At 41.3% G+C, this 18,264-nt stretch overlaps 1 protein-coding gene across 1 annotated transcript in view; it reads right to left on the bottom strand.

Moving 5' to 3' along the window:
• LOC144827218 (uncharacterized) overlaps positions 1-18,264 on the bottom strand; it is a 346,090-nt gene that overhangs the window by 96,677 nt on the left and 231,149 nt on the right. The window contains exon 10 of the mRNA XM_078685608.1: positions 7,490-7,657. Coding sequence (XP_078541734.1) covers positions 7,490-7,657 — 168 coding nt within the window. The remainder of the gene's footprint in view (positions 1-7,489; positions 7,658-18,264) is intronic.

Below are 18,264 nucleotides of genomic sequence, written 5' to 3'. Positions count from 1 at the left end.
ACATACACATATACATTTGACTAAACGTACTCAACTGGTGTTTCTAAATACGCCTACCCCGTGTACCTGACCTAAGTCTAATGCGTGGGCGGGAATAGAAAGTTATAGTTTAAGTTAAGTTTGTTTTTGCCAAGTGAATAACTAAAGAATTCTCTGTGAAGGGTTATTCAGTTCTGTACCTGGAAGTTAGGATGAATGAGGAATGGTATCTCTTTCTCTGCTCTCGATATTCCAGGCTGCCTGCGAGGGCTGCCCAGAAACGCCGGTGCTGGGTCTCTCGGCTTGAGATAGCAGCGCGTCTCTCAGCGCGTCAGGAAGGCGGGGCTGCGCCAGCGGGGTCTGCTTCTGCTCTCGGCTTCGGCAAGTATGGCTGCTCCGTCTTGTCACCACGCGTGTGTTTGCATAGGGCAAGATCGGCAATATTTATACCTTAAAGGTGCCGAGATTGACGTAAGGATGGACATAGATACGTCAATAAAGATGTCATACGACTTGCTCGTTAGCACATTCTTTACTAAAGTTCTCTGTGAAATCAAAACAATGGCCGCACGGATTTTCCAGGTTGTCATAGGTTTGATTTGTTATGAGAACGTCGTATGCCTTATCAGGGGCTGGAGGAATGTCGCTTGTCTAATTAGATCTCAAGCGTTATGACCTAATCAGATAACACGTTCCTGTGCCGTAGTGTGACTGCGTCAGATAACGGTATCTGCATCATGGGGGCTGTTCTTGCCTCATGGGCTGACTGTTAGTTAACTTGATAGTTATTTTAACCAGAATAGGGTCAGGAATAGGGGGATCGATTCAGAACCTATAGGAATACATGACACAACGAAATGTGATGACATTTTCTTGGTGATGCGTTGGCTTCAGACATTGCTGCAGTGTTTGCAAATCCTGGCACTCACTTTTCGAGTGGTCATACCCACATAATGTAGGTTGAAGGGGCATGTGATGAGATAGACAACTCCTGTTGTATTGTAATTAGTCATGTTTCTTAGTTCCCAACCCCTGCCATTATTGAAAAACAGTGTCTTGGTGATACTGTTGAGGTGGCAGACACTGCAGTTCCCGCAGGGATAGTGGCCTGTAGGGGGTGCGCCAGTCATAATTTGGTTCTTATTTTTGGTTTCCTCTTCACAACCGCAGAATTTGGTGACAATTTTAAATGCAAAAGAGTGATCACTGGCTAGACCTATTTGATCGAATCTTTATGACAACGAATATATACATTAGATGTCACACTTTGCCAAACTGACTATTACACACTGTTTTTCCCAAAAACTTTTAATATAACCCTTGTATTTTGCTATATCTGTTTATTCACCATCTTTCAAGAGATCACAAAATAGTACAGCAAATTCTATTAGTTTTTATTCTCCGAAGTATCACCAGAGGCCTGACTTATTCTATAACATTATGAAAAAGCCTTTGCGTCACTCTAGCAATGGCCAATGTTATACATTTTCTTTTCATCGCATACCTCGAATAGGGCTCTGAGCGAACTCCACCAATTGCGGCCATTTTAAAACTAGTGAGCGGTTTAGTCTTTTTCTCACGTTGGTTCCGGGCATGTTTTGCGCCGTCAAAGCGCGAGTGGAGTCAAAAACAGGAACCGGAGCAACAACACGCTAAGATGCAGTCCCCAGGGAAGGAAGTAGGTGCAGTGACCGAGTCAGCCTTGATGAAGTAAGTTACGGGGAAATCTCTAAGGGACGCATTCCTCTTAAACGGGGGATGCTGGCTTTTTTACCGCATTGCACTGCCAGCAGCGATCCAAATACCTAATCAGGATATTCCTTTTTTTTCTATTAGGGGTTGACTACAGGCCCCTTGACCCTGGTTAAGACCATGACGCTTTAACATAGCGTTTCTAAAGTATGTAAAGGAGTATACAACATCTTATTTATTATATATGTTGTCTTATTTTGTATTGTTTCACGAGTAAGATCTTCACAACCACAGTGTTTAGCGACAATTTTACGCGCAAAAGAGTGATCACCGGCTAGACCTATTTGAGCACCCACAATATACGGGTGTGACATAATACTGGTTATTTATGGTATTTGCGACCTGCCAGCATTGCTGGCTGGTCTGTGTTTTTAACACATTTCCTTTGTTATTACAGATACGGAAAAATTCAGTGACAATGCATAATAGGTGCATGCACATTGCAAGTGAATGAGTGAGTCCTTATTAGAGGATAATATAGGAGTGGCAATAGCGGGACTGGCTCCCGTGTAGTCTTGATGAAGAGCCAATAGGGGAACGGCTCAAAACATGTTGACTACCTATTCCTGAAACAACCAGACCCATTATGGTCCTATTTTTATGTTATTACCCCTGATTTTAACCTTACCGACTAGGGGCAGGAATAAAATATTGGCCCACTAGTTAGGTATTTTTAATTCACTTTTTACACTCCCCCTTACTTTAGTCCATGCAAGTGCTCCTGCGTAATCATCAAGTCGCAGCGCTCCCCCAATCCATAGAAGATTGGGATGAACCCCAATAATGAAGCATGCCACCTAGGGCGAAGCCTGGTGGGTGAGGGGTCTCTCAGAGTAAGTTTTCTTTTCTATTAGGCAATTACAGTGGATTTTCACTGTAACCTATTCACCATTCGCCTGGGTAGGTTTTCTTCAATTTTTTCGATTTTTGTGTGTTACATATCTGAAAGGAGGATAAACCTAGCCTCTACCTCTGTCTCACCCACTTTTAGGTCAAGCCTAGAGCAGCACATGCGCTGCTTGCTCGACTTTTAGTAAGGGGTTTCAAAGTGTTACCAGAGCTGGCCTCAAGCTTACGTGCATGTGTGTGTGAACGCGTGCAGTGCCAGCTTTCAGCGCCGAGGTGCCATCTGGAGCACGATTACTTTCACTTTTGTGTGGGCACCACTCGTGTGCTTCACGTCGGCGCACCCCTACTTTCACTTTTGCCGTTGTGTCACAAAAGGGTGTATGATAATTCAGACTCTGCTACGGTTTGTTTAGTCTGTGAGAACGCAAAGAAACCTTTTCACCGGGACAAACAGCTGACTTCTCTGTTTGGGATATTTGTCTAAACCTTTTATTGGCTGCTGTTCTTACTCAGGTTTACAATGGCGGCGTAGCTTACAAAGTGTGCAAGAAACATGTCTCTGGCACTACCGATAGGCTTAGGAAGCAAGATGCTCTTCAGAGTTCACTCTGTAACTTGGCAGTATAACTTTAGCAGAGGGACCCTGCAAACACAAGCATGCTGACCTCCAACCTCCCTTGAATCCAAGCATGTCGTTGAAATCATTGAGTTTCTCTTTGGCAATTCCTTAGTCATTTGGTACCATTAACATTACTTAGCCGTCGGCATTCCCACTCTAACAAGTTCCTGCAGCCCGCCAGAGCATCCCTCAATGAGGCGTCAACCCGAATTTGCCAGATTTAATCGTAAGTGCGCAGAGGCATGCAGAAAAATATAAAAGGTTTATTTTTTACTCAATACAAAATGCAGAAAGGTAGATATAAAAACAACACTTAACATTTCACATTATATGCGCTCTCTACAATTATCTCCAATGTTTTTCAGTGCAACATAATGCTCGCATTTTGTCCAGTGAAAATCAATTATGCTATATTCTCGATGTTATAAATAAATAAATATAAAAACAGCTAAATTAAAGCAAGGTTACTATCTAAAACTAACACAAACCCGGGGAATTACACCTGTCACAAATAACAGAGGCACTGGTATGGTTACCAAATGACTCAGTAACCGAGGACACAATGCTCAAGTCATCGGCTTTTCTTTTACACAGAGCAGTGTAGCTATCAATTGTGCAGCAGGTGCAGTGGCACCGAGGCCCAGAGCTGTAAGAGAATTACTACACCTCAACTGTGGATATCTTGTACTATCCACCCTGGAGACGTGGGGCTTGCATTAGGGCCCACCGATGATTTGCTACTCCACTACCTATACTTCATTATTTTCAGGCAAATTAAATCTATTAGGCCAAGTGTACAGAACCAGGACTGCAACTCCCAGAATGCCTTAGATTGTTGTATTAAAAACCCAGGATTGAAGCACTGCATCCTTATGACGGAGTCATCTGGTAACTTCAGACTGGACAAGCTGTCAAATGTGTGCACATCTGAATTTAGCTTGCAGCAGAAATACTCTGTTAAACATGCATGTAGCTGCATATTCACACCGTTAAACATGCACGGGCAGCACTGTTTAACAATGTTTGTTAAACCCCTCTTGGTCAGATACAAACGAATATTGGCAACAAATGTCACACAACTGGTCAATGCAGTTCTCACGTCAAGAGTTTTTTGGCCATATGTGCCTACAAGTTCACTCACTCACAGTTAAAGCACATTTACTGCTAGTGATTAACGGTAGCAGCATTTCTCCTCCATAACATCATGGCATCTAATTGCTAAAAGTTGTTCAACTGCTTTTAAAATAGAGAGGTCTTTGATGAGGTTATCTGAGTTGTCTGAGGTCATGAGAGTGGACCTGGGTAGATCAGCATAACGCAAGAAATTTAGTGGCCTTTTCCCTTTGGTTCATAACCAGAGCATAATTTCAACGTAAGTTTTTTTTTTTAATTATGGATGCAATCAGGTAAATTAAGGGCTCACTCACACAGAGGGATGAATGAACCAAGCATTGGCATTATCCAGCACAATATCCTTGGTGCAACAACATCAAGTGTTGCATGGCTAAACACTTATAAGGTCCCAAAGACGAGACCTATTGGCTATGCCAATGCTTGTTTGTATAGCTCTGGGGAAGAATGAGCAAGATGAGCTATTGTTTGTAGTGAAGGATGTCACTCGTAAGGCGAGACGAGCACATGAGAAAGTGATGTAATTGGCTCAAAAATATGATGTAGGTCTGTCTAAGACAAAAATGCTACAGGGAAGCCATAGGTTGGACTACAGTGATCAGGAACTGGAAGAGAAAAGAGTAATAGGCTTGAAAACACACAATCGAGAGCTGATTATAGAGATACATGCTTGGAGTATGCTTGAAAAATGGAAGGAAAGGTGGTCAAAGAAAAAGAGCATTAAGAAGGTGACGGGGGAAACAACGCCTCCATGAGGGGGAACAACAGGAGTTAAAGCTTACCCACAGCGAGAGGTGTCTAGTGGAGGGTATGTTCATGTTCCTTGGAGTAGGGGTGATCTAGCTGCGTTCACAAATGATTTTCCTTGATTGAGGGAGAAGCCTTCTGACTGGTACAAGCAAGTCAATCACTTTGTAAAGATCTCAAAGGTGTTGTGGATAGATCTGAACACGTTGTTTGACACTGTGGTTCCCAGTGATTTATGGTCTGCTTGTAAAATTGCTATTGATTGGCCTTCTGCTGAACCAGAGAGGGATACTCTAACTCACGGTCCTTTACCTTTGGTTATGAAAAAGTTCGAACATGTTTACAGTCTAAAATATCCCCACAAGATATCAATTGGGTTCAAATAGATCACACAACCCAGGAGCCTAAAGAATCAGTACATGCTTACTACGTACGGCTTTTGCAAGACTTCAATCAATACATCGAGTTAGATACTCTTGACCCCAAAGACATGGGACAGTTTGTTTCCACATTTGTGATGGGTTTAAGACCAGAGATTAGGGTTATGATCCAACAACATTTGATCTGCTGGCAAAATAAGTCAGTAGATGAAATTTGTAATAGATGGCAGGTATTGCAGTGATGAGGTGGATTCGAAGCACAGGAGGCTATAGGACAAGTTGATGCTGGTCCAAATGAGGAACGCCCAAAGAGTAGATCAGACGCAGACAATCGGAAGAACAATGGGTTGGAATCAGGGGAATAATCAAGGTGGGGCTAGGAACGTTCCGAATAACTCTGGACAAGGAAAAGGGAGCGGTACCCATTTAGACCCCAAAACAGGAATAGACATTGCCACGCTAAGGAAGGCGATCTCTTGCCATAAAATCGGGCATTGGAAGCGCAAATGTAAATTAAATCCAGCAAAGCAGATGCAAGATGGAGAGTTAGTGCAAGTGCCAGATGTGGTAAACACTGTGACAGGGCCAAGATCCTATAATGGGGGAAGTCAAAACCAGTTAGTTCAAGTACCACAACTTCAAGATGTTTCAAATCTTTTAATTTCTCTTAATTTTTAGGTCGAGTCTGGGCAGCGATTGCACTGTTCTGTGAACCATGCTGTATTGGAGTATGACTTTGAAGCCCCGCCCACTCTCCACCCATATTTGTCATTGGTTTGTGTCATTGTCCTTTATAAATGCTGGCTTCTAATTCGTCATTAGGCTTGTTAGTTCCTCCTTAGTACCACCGTGTCTTCATTTGTAACCTCTCATGTGGACGGGCCCTTTTACCTTGCTGTTACAAGGTATGTGTTATTTAATTTGTAAGCACTATTTTCTTTAATGAGTTTCTCTTTCTGCAGGAGGGTCTCTCATCTGCAGTTGTGACCACTGGCTTGTTTATTTAACTCGTAGCAAACAGGGAGCTCTTCAGGGGCCATGGGAGACAGAAAAGGGCAACTCAGAGATGTCCTCAAGCATTTGCAATGCAATAGGTCTCGCATTTGCCAGAGTTTAACCAAAACATAAATAAAAGGCATTGTCATTTACAATGCCAATAGCTCAAACTCGCTTGTTTCCTTTTTCTATATGATCTGCATTCTGCAGCACACGTAGAAAGAGGAAATTGCCTGAAATGATTGATTTTATGCAGGAAGGTAATCCTTCCTGAAAAAAAATCAATCATCCCTCCCCGCAACACAGGCATCTTTGCACCATGGTGCAAGGGTGCCTGCGCTGGTGCATGTCAGCTTAATGTGAGCCGGCGCTGGGGAAAAGGACCGGAATGCACTGTATGACATAGATACGGCGCATTCCTGCCCTTTTGTTTTGACGTAAGGTAGAGCAACAAGATTCCTTGCGGCGCTGTCCTATGCCAAAACCTCATAAATGATGACCTAATGTTTTTTCCCTTAGGGTGATTCGACTATTATGTAAGCAATTTAGTATCTGAGACTGCATCTGTGAGCTTAAGAAAATGACAGTTTAGAGAATACTTTGAATCAAAGCATTGAAAAAGACGATTCTTTTGGGTTAAAAATCAACAGTAAAATCTACAACAATGTTTTGTCCTGCATATGGAAAGCAAGAACTGGATAACATTCCACAACAATATCCTTTCACCAGTGCTTCCTAAATAACTTTTGTCTAAGTAGTGGATACTGGATATACAACTTGAAACTTTTGTTAAAAAAACATAATCAGAATATTCATGCGCTATTATGGCTATGGTACTTCCAAAGGCAGCGAATCTCTGGTGGGAATGCCACCTCTGGAAGAAATTGGGCACCACTCTTCTGACGATTACACGTTTCTATCCTTCACTAAATCCAGCTTTTAGCAGGTACATGTGGAAAATATTCCGCATCCACCGGAGAAAGAGAATGTTATGATAGTGCATTATAAACATGAAAATTACCAGCAAAAAGTATACCTGCTTATGCAACTGGGAAATGTTGGCTACTAAATGTGTCTTGTCTGTCCGCAGCTGGGAATTTTCCAAACGAACTCTTGAAATCCTCTTTTCTAAATCCAGAAGCTGATTCTGGAGTGATTGTCCGTTCATCTCCACTGACTTCCTTGCTTGCTGCGTATGAAGTAGCTAATGACAAAAAAATGTGTATTTCATGAATACGACGTCTTTATAAATGAAACATTTTCAAAAAGAATATAATTGAACTGATCTAAAGTTGGTTACTTTTTTTAAGTTATTTCCCCCAAAAACCCTTGTTTACTTCTGTTTACTACTACCCACATTGTAGGGCATAAGGACCTTAGGGGCCTAGTTAACAACATACAAACTTTTACCTCTCGGGCCAGAAACCCTAAACCAGGATTTGCCATTTTTCCAACTGTAAATTGTGAGTGGGCGTAAATCAGGAAATATGGTAAATTTTCTGCTGTTGTAAGTTTATGAATGGTGTAGAAAAAGAGAAGGGAGTAGATGTGTCAATGGTGGACATCCATAACACTTTGGATGACAATTTCCTATATAGAAATCTAGTGCCAAAAAAGGAATATGAACATGTGTATTAAGAGGAGGGAAGGTAAGGAACACCCACATGTTTTATTGACGTGGAGTTTCATCAGCAGATAGAAACCACAGTGTTGTATTTTCTTGCCTATCTTGGTCTCCTCCACTGCCTCTTGCCATCCAGTCAGAGTTTGTAATACTGTCACCAGGACATCTATATTGGGGTTTTGGGATGAAACCCTGAAGATGGTGAACTAAGGGTTATCATATTAAAGAGACTGCTGATGTGGGCCCGAAGGGTGAGATGGTCTGGGGGAAGCACTTGACAATATCCTCGGTTGTGTGCATTTTTTACTGGGTGAGCCCAGCGGGGGCACAAGGGACCGTTTCTTCTCCCTGCTGTACATAAGAGTCACGAAGTCCCTTATAATTGACCCCATCCACTAATGATCTATGTCTATGAGATCTACTGTTTGACTTCTGGTCTAAAGTTTCCTGTTTCCTTTCATAGCCTGAGGCTGTTCTTTAAATATATTTGGATGCCCAAGTTAGGTGAGTCACTGGATATCCAACAGCTCTTAACAGTGGAACTGGTTAGAAACAGACCTGATCCTCGGTATGGAGGAAAGCCTGGCCCTGCAGAACACTGCTCTCACATGCACTTTGAAAACCTTTGAAAGCAGTGACCAGAAACGTGGGAGTCCTGTTTGATTCAAATAGAATGATGGTTCTCAGGTAGGTTTGTTTGTTAAAAACGATTTCTTTTAAAGTGACAAACCAACGTCTATCATTTCCTTTATAGACACGGAGACCTGTGTCCTGGTTGTGACAGGGACATTAGGAGGTCTCCTGGTGTATTGTGGAAAATATATTTGAGAATCTTTTTTCTTTGATCTTTCTTTGATCTGAAAACAAGTTATAACGTGTACTGCTGCTGAGCTGCCCTGAAGTAGTCCAGCTGGTGTTTACCTACAGGCTTCGAGTCCTCAAATAACGATAGCATTGCTTGGCCTTGCCTTGGCAGTCTAACCAGTAACAGAAACCCCCCCAATAAGGATTATATTAATTTAAAAAAACCAATATCTCCTCTATGAGTTTAGTGGGGTGCAATAATGAACAGAATTACCACCAAATAATTTGGCACAGCAGAACACCTCAGGTAGTTTCATACGCCATACCGCAAGCTAGTTTGGGAGTTCTTCCTGAGTCAATGGGACGATCTGAGCGAGGTGTGGAATTACATGCACAGTCTCCTGTGCTTGTTCACCACTCAGAAACAGCACAGTGACGCTTCCTCACTCGCCATCTGCACAAGAATATTTCCCAAATCACTGACAGCGCAGTCCTTCCCCTTCTCACTGTATGCACATTACTTTATCCCCTCTTACCCCATTTTACGTCTACACAGTAATTCTCCCCATTCTCTGTAAAGTATTATCTCTCATTTGCGGTTGAGCAGCACTTCTCTCTTCCACTAACATAGCACATCTATCTAACTCACTGTCAGTAAGTGATTTTTCTAACTAGTGTGACCACCTGGTAAAGAGGCAAATTCTGTTCAGTGACAGTAAATATTCTAGACAAAAGGTCAGAATTCAGGGCAAAAAGTCAGGACAAAATGTCAATTTCATCTGAGGAGGTCACGGAGTTCTAAAACAGACGATGGACAAAGTACAAGTAAAAGTAGGTTTATATTCTTTGGTGTGTATAATACATAGTAGTACTGATCATACATTCACATACATCTGAACTTATTTAAGGATTAAAAGAATAGCAAACATACACTCCAAGCTGAATTTGACAGCTGAAATCATGGACAATTTACAATCCTACTGCACCATGAATGATAGTGCAAGAAGCGGCGCTCAGTTGCTGAACTTGGATTTAGAGTTCATAGCCAGTAGTACTACAAGTAGAGAGTTTCTTTTTGAAGGTGTACTTTTTATCAGAGCTGCCAGACTTTTCCCAAGACCAGATTAAATGAATAAAAGCGAGAGCAGGAATATTTCAAACTGACCTGGATCTGAAGTACAACATTAACAGGTATGATATGGCACCTATTGCGGGTGTGAGTCCAGGTGATTGTATTTATGGAGTCTTCACGATTGTTGCATTTCTGACAGACATGGAAATGATATCATTTTATTTACATTGGGAACTTCAACGGGCAACTATAAAAAAAACAGTATGCCATTTCTTTACACAAGATAGCAGTGGTGACCAACACTGATAAAGAGTGGTGAGGCAGGTGGATGGGGTCTGAGGGGGAGGGGCACGAGGAGGGTTGCGCTCAGGGGGCTGGGGGGTCTAATAATTAAAAAAAACGTACCTGGTGCTGCTGGCTACCTCGCTCTCCTCTCCTTCCAGTTCCTGGTCCCAGCAGTCCCTGGGCCAGGTCACAGACTTCCTATCCAAACCCCGCACTGCTCTAAAGCATAAGAGCAGCATGGGGATTGACTTGAGTGGGCTGGATTAACGCTCGCTCAGGTACAGGGAGTCAGTCCTGTTTCTCCAACCTGGCTGTGCAATACAGCTGGGTTGGAAAAACCTAAGTGTGCATGTCAGTTTGGCGTGTCTAAGATGGCCGGTCAAACTGACATGCGCATTTAGAAGTGCACATACAACTCCTCCTCCCCCCTCCCATGGCCCGGTCCCATCCATCCATGCACATGCTGGCTCAACCAGCAATTGAAAATAAAAAGATAATAAAATATCTTTTTATTTTCAGCTGCTGTCTGGGAGCCAGATGGCGCGCTCCTCTGTCATTGCGGAGGAGCTGCTCCTGCTGTATAGGATGTGTCCCATGACAGTTCGTAAAAGGAGGAGCAATTAAACTGTATTAATTGATTAGGTACTTCAGTTCCAGATGGCGGGTAAGGTTAATTGCATCTGCAATTTGGCAGAACAGCTTACATCTTTAGGGAAGACAGAGAAGACTAGACAGACAGGGCCAGTGCTACGCTGACGCCCATTTCAGCAGCTGCCTTATAGTACCACTACAAATTACCAAAGTCTTGCAGTACACTGAAAGTATGCAGCAATAAATGGGCAAATGCTTTGACGAGTTGACTAAATTAGGTGGGTAGAAAAGGCAAATTGTGTGTTGCCACACAGCATATTCTGTGGAAACAGTGATTATTTTTTATTTTACCAGACATTAATAGGTTCTAGCAAATGAATGTCTCACCTAATTAGGTCCAATTTAACACAAGGTTAGAGCAATCAGAACTAAAAGCTGACAGGGCGTGGCTTATGCACCGGTGCAAGATGGCGGCGGCCCACTAAGCTTCGTCTAGTCACTGAGCTTTGAATCGTCCTTCGGCCACTCCGAGACCATGCCCAGCGTATTCACAGGTGGTTTCCTGCAACGCATTGTAGCGACAAGCTAATAATATAATGGGAGATTATTTTAAACCCGTTTCTCTTTAATTTTTGCCGTGGTGACGATTTTTCTGATAAGCGAGCGGCTGCCAATTTGAAAGCACAGCACTCAAAGTATTTCTCCTCGGATTCCTCATGTGGCTAATATCACCTGGGTGAGCTTTCTCTTATTTCTCACCTGTATTCCTGCATCTTTGGGTCAATTGTGTCATGGTCCAACTCTACATTATGGATGTTTAGCGTGTTATTCAGCGTACCTTTTTATCCTATGCACCAGTGCAAATTAAGCTCTATCCACCTGGTTTCTTCAAGCTTTTGAACCTAATGCCACTCTATATAGTTTTCTATATAAACCTGCAGATCCCTACGGTGCTTTAGTGGCATAATATCATTGTAGGATTGGTTATACCTGCTCCTTCACGGGCCTTAATCTGAGGGGTACTGTCTATGCTCACACATGCAGTGTGGTAATATTTCAAGAATTCTTTCTTAAATTTTTTTCCTTGCATGTGTTATGAGTCAGCTGGGACTCTCTATATCTCCTTATCGTATAGCCTCTCATGTGGTGTATGAAACCTTGCACATTTTCATTGCTCCATCACTAATTTTATGGGCAGGCTCTATACTATCAAAAGGCTTCCTCAAAGCCATACACGCATAATCAAAATGTCTAGCGATTCTCTTAGCCTTGCCAAAGCATCCTCCTCTGGCACTAAACCTAAAAGAGCCAAAAAATGATCCTCCGTCCCCTATCCAATCATCTTCTAACCAAGTCCTGGATACAATTTTGGATGAACTACATGTACTTAAACCATTCATGAACACTTCCAACGAAAAACTACAGCTGATAGAGGACCGATGGATCAATATGGAAGGCAAAATAACTGAAATGGAACAACGTGTGGGCCATCTTCAAGACATGGTGACTAAAATACCTCTGTTGGAACAAGAAATTCAAAAGCTTAGTCTCCATCCTGAGGACCTCGAAAATTATAACAGATGGAATAATCTGCACCTTTATGGTCTACCTGAGAATATTGAAGCCCCTGATCTTCTCTCCTTTTTAAAGTACTTTTTGCCTGACCTTCTTAATCTTCAATCTTCTGCTCCTCTAAACATCCAGCAAAGCAAGCACAATATTTTGGTCGTCCTCAGCTTCAAATTACCAGAATTCCTGGTATCATATTGCTCTTTTTAGAATTCACTTACCTGATGTATGTATTAAAAAGTGCCAGAGAGACGCGTCATCTTGTTTGGTCTGGTCATAACATCTTTATATCACAGGATCTTTCTAATGCAACCAACACCAGACGTAAGGAATTTCTGGCGCTTGGACCTCAACTGAGATCCCTGAACATCCGATATGATATATTAAATCCCTGTTACTGCAATATTACTTACAAAGGTGTTTCCCGCTCGTTTGAGGATACATCCAAATTAAAACTGTTCTTGCAAACCAACACCAAAATTCTTAGGGACACAAATGCACAATGTCCTTAAAGTGTTATCTTGTTGTTATCAATACATGACTTCTTGTTTCTGTTTTAATTTCTAGTTTTGCTCTTCAAGTACGGGTTACGTGGCCTGATTCTCTCTATTTTATGACTGTCATCTCTCTATCTGTTGTTGTTCTTGTTACTGAGTGCTGACATGTCTGATATCTTCTCATCCTCTTCTTATTTCAGATCCGGCTCTATGTCCTGGATCTGTCTCTTCTTCTCTTTTATATTTTCCCTATTCCTCCCTCTTTCTCTTTCTCTATCTTCAATTCTGTATTCCCTTTCTCCCTCTCTACTCTCCCCTTCCTATCTTTATAATCATACAAGGGTCTTTTTGTTTCACCTTTACATGTTTTTGGTAATCCCTTTATACTACCCTATTTATGTGTTTTGTAACATGTTTAATGTTGTGTTGTGGAACATCAGTGATCTAGGTCATCCTGCTAAATGTCAAAAGGCACTCTCTTAAGTTTATCGAAACTTAATTGTCAAATTGTTTTTTACGAGAAACTCATTGTAATGACATTGAATCACTGAAGCTTAAACGTCAAAGGGTGGGCCAAGTTGTTTTCTCTCCTGCTGTTAATCATAAGGGTGGTGTTGCTATCCTGTGTCACAAATCTCTAAAGATTCTAATTTTATCAACTGAATGCGACACATGTGGACGATGGGTAACAGTTAATGCCAAAGTCTCTAATAAACAGGTCACCTTCTTTAATATTTACAGACCAGTTACGTCTGATCCAGATTTTTGGCATAGTATTAAACTAAAATTGTCTTCTATTACTAATCCCAATATCGTTGTTGCTGGTGATTTTAATAATTGGCTAGACCCTTTTTCTGTCAGAAAATCACATTGCAAATTCAAACCGGATAAGCCCCATAAAGCTTTTCAGTTTGCTATTGCCTCTCGTCCACTCTATGATGTATGGAAGACTAGTAACCCTGATGAATATGAGTTTACATTTTACTTTAATGTCCACCACACCATTTTCCGTATTGATTATATTTTAGTCTCAAAACCTCTACTCCCCTCGATTCAATCTTTTGAGATTGGGTCTATTTTTATTTCTGATCGTGTCCCTGTTTCAGCATCTTTTGATTTGTCCCTATCCACCTCCAAACATGCTCGATGGAGATTCAACATTTCCCTACTATCCGATTTCATTTCAGAAGCTACCTCCTTTGTAACATAATTTGTTCAATTTAACAAGCCCAATGATACTTCTGTCCACAACAATGGATGCCTTTAAAGCCTCTTTCAGAGCCTTCACCATTATCTATACTGCCAGAAGGAAAGCTTGAATTTTCAATACCTTTCTGCCCTCAAACATATTAAGACTCTTGAACACTCTTACTTTACGTCCAAATCTCCTACTCGCCTCCGGGACCTTTTTAAAGCGAAATCAGACTTAAATAAACTAGCTATGAATGATGCTTGCAATATCTTACTTAAAATAAGATCCAAATACCATGGGGGGCAAAACAAAGCAGGTAAAATGCTGGCCAATTATTTAAAAGTCAAAACGGGAAGGAAAACTATTGGTCCTATTCGTAATACCCTCACCAACAATTTACTACATTCTGATTCAGACATTGTTAATGCTTTCCCTATCCCCCTTCCATACCAGATGCTATGGCTACTCTTAAAAAGAGCCGGAACTTATGATGGCATCATGCCCTTTAAGTTAATTTCCAAAAGATGCAGCAGAGTCAATGTTCAAGGTTTCCATATTTAGAATAATATTCCAAAGTTCCTATGGGCAGCTGATTCCACCCTTTAGTCTTTAGGAAAATCAAAGTACAACCCTTTCAATAACATCCTTCACTGTGGCTTAGGGACCTTTCAGCACATAAGTAAGAGCAGTGTAGGCTGCAGCAGTCTATGGAAATAGTTTAAAATTAGTAGTAGCTGGAAAATGATTTCCAAGTGGGAAAAAACCCCAAAGGTTTTAATCTGTAAAAAAGGAAAAGTTACAAGTGAATATACACATTGGTGGAAATAAGTAAGACTACGTTCATAGCAATAGAATTATTCATGGACTGTTAAATTGATATCCATGCACTCAGAATGGGAATTTTTCTTATTCCAAAAAGAACCGAAATGTACAGAAATTATAGGAGGATATCAACTGGGAACAGCTTTTTGTATCTGTTTCAGATTTGATGTGATCAAACTGGTAATGTAGTCTGGGAGTTCAGGCAACTGGGTTGCTTTAATTGAACCAATTCAATTGATGCACACAAGAAATTGTTGTAACACACAAAAGTGGCTTAACAAATGGTACCGCGCCAACACACAGCAATCGGGGAGACTCTACTTCTTAGTTGGGATCTAAATCATTGGGTCGGTTGTTGAAGCAGGTCAGTGTTTTCACAGAAGCTAGAATCTGCATGCTTTCCAAATTAGCTGCTAGCAGAGAGCACTCTATGCTTTTGGGGTTAACTGCAGATTAGGGTAGGGGATTTAGGAATGGAAAAAATATATTTTTCCGTTTACAAGTTTTAGTACTGTGTTCTGGTCTCACACAGTGCAACATTTTCTGTCAAAGTAATGCCTTTTAATTATGGGGTTTCCTTTTGTTTTCCAGGTGCATTTTGCTGCTGAAAACAACCTAGTGCTGAGGTTTGCTAGGCTTTTATGTTACTGCACACACTGGGAGTAAAAACAAGTTCTTCAATAGTATCAAAGTTCTGGATTCTCAATCATGCACTTTTCTGCGCATAGGCACAACATTGAGGAATAATGTAAAAGTGCAAATCAACCTTATAGCTGGCCATGTGCCGAAGACTTGCACTTCCCAGTCTTAGATCACAACTAAGAACAGGGTAGGTGAACGGGATGAAAAAGTCCTGAGACAGCTGAAATCCATACAGGAAACCAAGGTAGATGCCAGCGACCACAGTTGTCTCCAGCAGCCAAACACCCTTGCCTCGCTTGTACTTTAGCAAGAAGGGGTGGGACGTAACCAAAATAATCCTCCCAGGGTGTGTCAAGATCATGGCCCTGTTACATCTAATCCTTGGAGCCTGGAGACACAGCAAGAAGGGGACATCCTCTAGACCATGAAAATGTACAATTCTTCCCCACGACTAACGGAAGAGGCATTCGTAGACCATAGAGTAGTTGTAGCTTCCCTTACCAAACTAAGTAGCTGTGTAGAGGAAGGGAGCTAAGAGGACTGGAGTGGTGAGTAGAGAAAGGGGGAAAATGTAAAGTGAAGGAGTGGAGAGACTGATGACAGGGAAGATGAAGGTGAGGGAACTTCGGAGTCCAAAGTGGGCTGGGTGGTGTTGCACAATGTTATGGCTCACACACTATATCCTTGGAGTGGGAAGCATAGCATTGGATTGGCAGGAGGCATGTGTCTAGTATGCAGGCTGAGAAACAGGTAATACCTCCTACACAAGAACAAATAAATAAAAAAAAGATGTCCATGATTGTGAAGAAGATAAGGAAATACAAGGGTGCTCAGGTTTGGGGGGGTCTAATGAGCCACCCTGGGGTAAACCCAGTACCAGCGTAAGGGCAAGAATTGCTCCTTCTCTTAACATCACCATACGATCATAGCACACGTTCTTTAAGACGTGGCACTAAATGCACAAAGGCAAGTAGTGAAATCTGCAAAAATTTGGAAAGTTATACTATAGAAAGAGGAGCGGCATATGGGTTGATTCTAAATATTCCACACTGAGAGCAAAAATAAGGTAATGCCCATGTCCATAAGGTCCACAGAGCAAGGAATAAGTGTGGAGTGAACTTTGTTAAAGCCAAATTCTTCATGTTGATTTTCATGTCTGAATAACGGAGGGCATCTCTCAGATGACCTGCAGGTGGTGCATTGACAGAGCTGGTGGAAAGGATCCAAAGAGCTGAAATCAATAGGTAGAAAAACTGTTTATATCCCTGTCATCAAGGGATATTGTAGAGCTGGAGAATTCCAGCTCTCGTCACAAACAGTTAAACACCTAAACAGAGCAAACACTACTCAATTGTGTTGTGGAGGGGTGCACCATTTCATGTTTCCTTGAAAATAAAAAGATAAGCGGAAGAAAACCACATTGAAGCTAAGGTAGAGTCCTCTCTTATGAAAGAGAACTTGGTGTCCTTTCTCTCAAATTTTAAAAGAGACTTTAGTAGGTTGCTGGCAGAGGGTCTCTAGCAGCTCTGTTTGGACCTGGGTTATGGCATTAACTAAAAAAGGATACATATTCAAAACCTCACCTCCAGAGTTCAGCCCACAGACCAATTAGTTCAAGGCATGAAACAGCTTGGTCAGGTAGTAACTACCTCAATTGTTGCATTACAGTCACAAGTCAAAGTCTAATGGAAAACTGTGAAGGCTTAGAGAACAGATCATCGTGGAATAATGTCAGTGTCTGGAGCTTAAGAGAGGAAATAGAGCATTCAAGTCCTTATTTAGGCACTGTTTTGGGTGTCCCTAGAAAAAAATTACACCTTTGAAATTGATATAGAAAAGGTGAGTGAGGAGGAAATAAAACAAGAAGAGTGATAGAGATTACATTATGTCTCCATTTTAGTTTTCCTTTAGAGCTTAGCATCTGTCCAAGATGGTGGCTTGAACATATTTCTCACCAACATGATAAAATGCCACATGCAGATTTATTATAGTTAGACATTGTTGTTCTGTAGTCTGCACTGTTAGTTTCAAGGCCACATACTAAAATGAGATGCCCTTGCTTTGTTTTGTGTTCGAAGGAAACAAATTATTTTCCCCAAACTAGTAAAGCTATTTTTCTGTGTCTCTTGCAGAATGAGATAAGACTGATTTATTTTATTTAAACAGTGCCGATTTTGAATTCAGGTGAGAAGCACTTCACACCAGTGTTATTATGGATGTTGTAGAAAGCTGTGATTGAGATGTAGTTCTACAGGCCCTGACACACATGTTAAGAAGGGCGATAGCTGTGCTGTCAGAGGTGTGTAGGCTTGCACACTAAGACGGAGTGTGTTTTTTAATGTGCTGAGATCGGCTTCCTGAAACATTACAGCAAGGTATGGGGTTAGATCATTTCAAGTGAGTTAGGCAGAAAGGTACTCCCACCATGATCTTTATAGTGTAGGGGAATTAGTGATAGATGGGAGCAATATTAGGAATAATCAATATGGTTGAGTTATTCATACTTTTCACCATACTAATAATGCTTATAATAATTAAGTGTCTCATCTGTCCAATAGTTGCAGTTCAATGTTTTAATTACACGGAATAAATATTTGCTATGAACATTTGAAAATGTATTATTGTTTATTTTCTTTGTGAAACTATGGGCATGCAAAAGTGATATTCGAAAGCGTTAGATCTGTTTCCACAAATTCATTATGAATAAGGGTAG

This window comes from Lissotriton helveticus, chromosome 4_1 (genome assembly GCF_964261635.1).
Source record: "Lissotriton helveticus chromosome 4_1, aLisHel1.1, whole genome shotgun sequence".
NCBI lineage: Eukaryota > Metazoa > Chordata > Amphibia > Caudata > Salamandridae > Lissotriton > Lissotriton helveticus.
This window is presented reverse-complemented; position numbering and strand designations above follow the sequence as displayed.